This window comes from Gekko japonicus, unplaced genomic scaffold (assembly GCF_001447785.1).
Source record: "Gekko japonicus isolate JY-2015 unplaced genomic scaffold, Gekko_japonicus_V1.1 scaffold8052, whole genome shotgun sequence".
NCBI lineage: Eukaryota > Metazoa > Chordata > Lepidosauria > Squamata > Gekkonidae > Gekko > Gekko japonicus.
This window is the reverse complement of record NW_015164446.1, coordinates 1-5,139: the sequence shown is the minus strand read 5'-3', so window position 1 is coordinate 5,139 and position 5,139 is coordinate 1. Positions and strand designations below refer to the sequence as shown.

Genomic DNA, 5,139 nt, shown 5'->3' with positions numbered 1-5,139 from the left:
TGATTGCTGCCTCCTGTACAATGTCATAAACCTCCATCCATACTTCTTCAGGCACTCTGTCTATCAAATCTAGTCAAACCTATTGTTCACCTCCACTGTATATTCATCAGTGATATGCTCTGGGTCAAACCTGAATGGCCTAGTGGTTTAAGAACATAAGAACATAAGAGACGCCAATGTTGGATCAGGCCAAAGGCCCATCCAGTCCAACACTCTGTGTCACACAGTGGCCAGAAATACCAGTGCCATCAGGAGGTCCAGCAGTGGGGCCAGGACATTAGAAGCCCTCCCACTGTTGACCCCCCCAAGCACCAAGAAGATAGCGCATCACTTGCCCCAGAGCCCCTATCTATACCTTGTGGCTAATAGCCACTGATGGACCTCTGCTCCATATGCTTATCTAATTCCCTTTTGAAGCCGTCCATGCTTGTAGCTGCCACCACGATGATGGTAAAACAATGATGGTGGCAGCTCCTATTCGAAAGCCTGGTGGAAGAGCTCCGTCTTACAGGCCCTGCGGAATGTCGTGAGAGGCTTGTCTGAATAATAATAATAATAATAATAAGTGCTGTCAAGTCACTCACAGCTGACTTACGGCTACCCCCCATGGGGTTTTCAAGGCAAGAGATGAGCGGAGACAGTTTGCGATTGCCTCCTTCTGTGTAGCGACCCTGGTCTTCTGTGGTGGTCTCCCATCCAAGTACTAACCATGGCTGACCCTGCTTAGCTTCTGAGAGTGGGCTAGCCCAGACCATCCAGGGATAAGCAGAGGCGGTTTGCCATTGCCTGCCTCTGCATAGCCACCCTGGACTTCCTCGGTGGTCTCCCATCCAAGTACTCACCAGGGCCGACCCTGCTTAACTTCTGAGATCTGACGGGATCAGGCCAGCCTGGGCCCTCCAGGTCAAGGCGAGAGACCTTCAGAGGTGGTTGGCCATTGCCTGCCTCTGCATAGCCACCCTGGACTTTCCTGTGAGGTCTCCCATCCAAATACTAACGAGGGCCAACCCTGCTTAGCTTCCCAAGAGCTGATGCAATCGGGCTAGCCTGGACCCTCCAGGTCAAGGCAGGAGACAAACGGATGCGGTTTGCCCTTGCCTGCCTCTGCATAGCCACCCTGGACTTCCTCGGTGGCCTCCCATCCCAGTACTAACCATGGCTGACCCTGCTTAGCTTCCCAAGAGCTGATGCAATCGGGCTAGCCTGGGCCATCCAGGTCAGGGCAGGAGACGAACGGAGGTGGGTTTGCCATTGCCTGCCTCTGCGTAGCAACCCTGGACTTCCTACCATGGACTTCCTCGGTGGTCTCCCATCCAAGTACTAATGAGAGCTGACCCTACTTAGCTTTGGAGATCTAACAAGATAGGGCTCTCCTGGGGCCATCCCGGTCAAGGCAAGAGATGTAGAGAGGCGGTTTGCCACTGCCTGCCTCTGCACACCTGGGCAGGGTGATGCCCGGACCCCCTCGGCGGTCTCCCACCCAAGTGCTAACTGGGGCCGACCCGGCTTAGCTTCTGAGATGTGGTGAGACGGGGCTCGCCTGGGCCATCCAGGTCGAGAAAAGAAAAGAGATGACCAGAGGTGGTTGGCCGTTGCCTGCCTTTGCAGAGCGACCCTGGAAGTCCTTGGTGGCCTCCTTGGCCGTTGCCTGCCTTTGCAGAGCGACCCTGGAAGTCCTTGGTGGCCTCCCATCCTGGTCCTAACCAGGGCTGATCCTTCTTAGCTTCTGAGATGTGGTGAGACGGGGCTGACCTAGCCCATCCAGGCCAGGGTGGCCCCATGATACCCGGGCAGTGCTTTTTTCAAAGACCAGGGCCGCTAGGCGACTGACCCTCCCTGGCCACACCCACTCTCTGTGACATCACAGGCCCCGCCCACAGCACAAGAGAGACCCGGCAGGCAGGCAAGGAGACCAGAAAGGGGGAGAAGGACAGCCAGGCTAAGGAGGGAAGGTTGAAGACAAGTTCTTATTTTATTTTAACTTATGGTAGATTTTTCTAAGCAAGAGATGTTCAGAGGTGGTTTGCCATTGCCTCCCTCTGCGTAGCAACCCTGGACTTTCTTGGTGGTCCCCCGTCCAAGTACTAATCAGCACTGACCCTGCTTAGCTCCCCAAGAGCTGATGCAATCGGGCTAGCCTGGGCCATTCTGCTCAGGGCAGGAGACAAACAGAGGTGCTTGGCCATTGACTGCCTCTGCATAGCGACCCTGGACTTCCTCGGTGGTCTCCCGTCCAAGTGCTAAGCAGGGCCAACCCAGCTTAACTTCCAAGGCATGCCGAGATTGGGCTCTGAGCGATTCAGGCTGCTCCTGTTCTGAACACTTGAGCGCCGTGACTCCTTTTCCCGGGTTGACATGACAGACTTTTTTTGGGGGTGGGGGGGGCATCGGTTGGCTGAATTCTGAAATTACTCAGATTTAGTGGTTGCTGGAAGACAGGATTCTGTGGAGTTGGATGGAGGAGATAAGTGGTTGCAATGTGACCTGAATGATGGGGCAGTCTGGCCCAGATGCCACTGTGCCCCCCCGGCCCTCCAATGGTGCTTGGCTACCTATTTCGCAGTGGCCCCACATCTTCCTGCAGCTGTCCCCTTCCCCACTCCTCCACTCACAGGCTGCTGGATGTCCTTGGGCAAGCCATAGTTCTCTCAAGGGCAGTCCTGGAAAGAGCTCTCTCAGCCCCGCCTACCTCACAGGGTGTCTGTTGTGGGGAGGGGAAGGGAAAGGAGTTTGTAAGCCCCTCTGAGACACCTCTGGGTAGTGAAGGGCATGGTATAAACCCAATCTCCTCCTCCTCCTCCTCTTCTTCTATTTGGTGTAGTGGTTAAGTGCGCGGACTCTAATCTGGGAGAACCGGGTTTGATTCCCCACTCCTCCACTTGCACCTGCCGGATGACCTTGGGCAAGCCGTAGTTCTGGCACAGCTGTTCGTGCAAAAGAGCAGTTTCTGTCAGAGCTTTCTCAGCCCCACCTACCTCACAGGGTTTCTGTGGTGGGGAGGGGAAGGGAAAGGAGTTTGTAAGCTCTCTGAGACTCCTTTGGGTAGTGAAGGGCGGGGTATAAATCCAATCTCCTCCTCCTCCTCCCCTTCTTCTTCTTCTTCTTCAGTTAAGTGCGCGGACTCTAATCTGGGAGAACCGGGTTGGATTCCCCACTCCTCCACTTGCACCTGCTGATGTGACCTTGGGTCAGCCACAAGCTCTGGCACCGCTGTCCTTGAAAAAGAGCAGTTTGTGTCAGAGTTCTCTCAGCCCCACCCACCTCACAGGGTGTCTGAGTGGGGAATCAAACCCTTGCGAGAACAGCTCTGAAAGAACTTGTAACTGAACCCAGGTCACACCAGCAGCTGCACGTGGAGGATTGGGGAATCAAACCTGGTTCTCCCAGATTAGCGTCCGCGCTCCTGACCACTACACCAAACTGGTTCCTGATGTACTAGTTTTTTTTTTTACTGTGCAGGAAAGTGATGCAATTCAAACGAGTACATGCAGTTTCTGTGAACATGTCAGTCAGATCTGAAACTTCAGGCTAAGCATCTTTGTTTTACAATCTCCGTGGGATTGTAGAGTTTAGAATGTTGCATTAGGATCTGGGAGACCCAGGTTCAAATTCCCAGTCCACCATGGAAGCTCGCTAGGTGACCTTAGGCCAGTCACACACTCTCAGCCTCACGTACCTCGCAGGGTTGTCGTTTCAAGGAGAAAATGAAGGCGAGGGGAATGCTGTAAGCCACCTTGGGTAATTAATTATCGTATGGCAGTGAGTGTCGTATAGCCAGGAGATCCAAAGGTTATCTGGCAGCCAGAATTCTAGCTCTTTTTGAGTCTAATCTGGGAGAACTGGGTTTGTTTCCCCAGTCCTCCACTTGCAGCTGCTGGATGACCTTGGGGCAGTCACAAGTTCTCTCAGAGCTGTTCTCTCAAGGGCAGTCCTCAGATAGCTCTCTCAGCCCCACCTACCTCAGAGGGTGTCTGTTGTGGGGAGGGGGAAGGGAAAGTGGTAGTAAGCCACTCTGAGACTCCTTCGGGTAGTGAAGGGCAGTGTATAAATCCAATCTCTTCTCCTCTTCTTGTGCTGAGGAAACTGTGACTGACCCAAGGTCACCCAGCTGGCTTCACGTTCAGGAACATGGAACGGAACCAGGTTCTCCAGATTAGAGTCCACCGCTCTTAACCACTACACCAAGCTGGCTCTCTGCCACCTTGGGTCCCCACTGGGAAGGAGAATGGGGTAGAAATGAAGTAAATAAGTAAATAAATAAAATTTATTTCTGTAATTTGTGTCCCACCATTCACATGGGGGAGTTTGCTCTGTCTCCCATTCAAGGAATTAACTAGGTCCAAGATCATTCATCCAGCCTAGAATAAGCACGTTTAGGCTGCATATGTGTGAAGACTTTTTCTTTTCCGTTTTCCCTTTAGTTAAACCTTTAAAAGGAGACCATCTTTCTAGAGCCATCGGAAGAATCGCCGGGAAAGGCGGGAAGACCAAGTTCACTATCGAAAACGTCACGAGGACACGGATCGTGCTTGCAGACTCGTAAGTTACATCCTCCGGTCTTTTTTGCCTTGCGAGTATGATGGACTCCCAGTGAGCCGTGGCTCAAACGCATTGATTGGGGTTTGCGATGTTTTTGAAACTGTAGGCTTCTTTTGGACTTCTGACATAGCGCGGTGGGCACAGCCGCAAAATGGGTTTCCACAAATCGGCTGCCCCCCAAGAGGCAGAACCAGGCACAAAATGGCTGGAGCGTCTTACCTTCAGTCACACAGTTGAAGACCCTTGTGCCACAGTGGCAGCTGCGGCCAGTGTTCCCTTTAAGCTGAGTTAGTGTGAGCGAGCTCACGGTTTTTTAGCCTCCGGCTCACACATCTTTGTCTCAGCTCAGGAAGGATGGCTCCAGAGGTTTGATTCCCCACTCCTGTGTTAGTTTTGTAGTCTTATAAAAATAATTAAAAAATCCCCTCCGGAGGCTTAAAAAAAATAAAAGATTATAATGCCCCTGCAGGGGTCTACGACGTGGCCTCCTTTGGAATGCCATGTACAGTTCTGGTCACCGTATCTCAAAAAGGACATTGCCGAGCTGGGAAAAGTGCAGAAGTGGGCAACTAAGATGATGAGGGGGGTTGGAGCCCCTTC

The 5,139-nt window shown here is 52.7% G+C and overlaps 1 protein-coding gene across 1 annotated transcript in view; it reads left to right on the top strand.

Moving 5' to 3' along the window:
- Positions 1–4,543, top strand: part of PNO1 (partner of NOB1 homolog) — a gene marked incomplete at its 5' end in the record, with an annotated part of 10,476 nt that extends 5,933 nt beyond the window's left edge. Inside the window, one exon of the mRNA XM_015408918.1 lies at positions 4,422–4,543. Within this exon, the coding sequence (XP_015264404.1) occupies positions 4,422–4,543 (122 nt within the window). The remainder of the gene's footprint in view (positions 1–4,421) is intronic.
- Between the last annotated feature and the right edge of the window lie 596 nt (positions 4,544–5,139).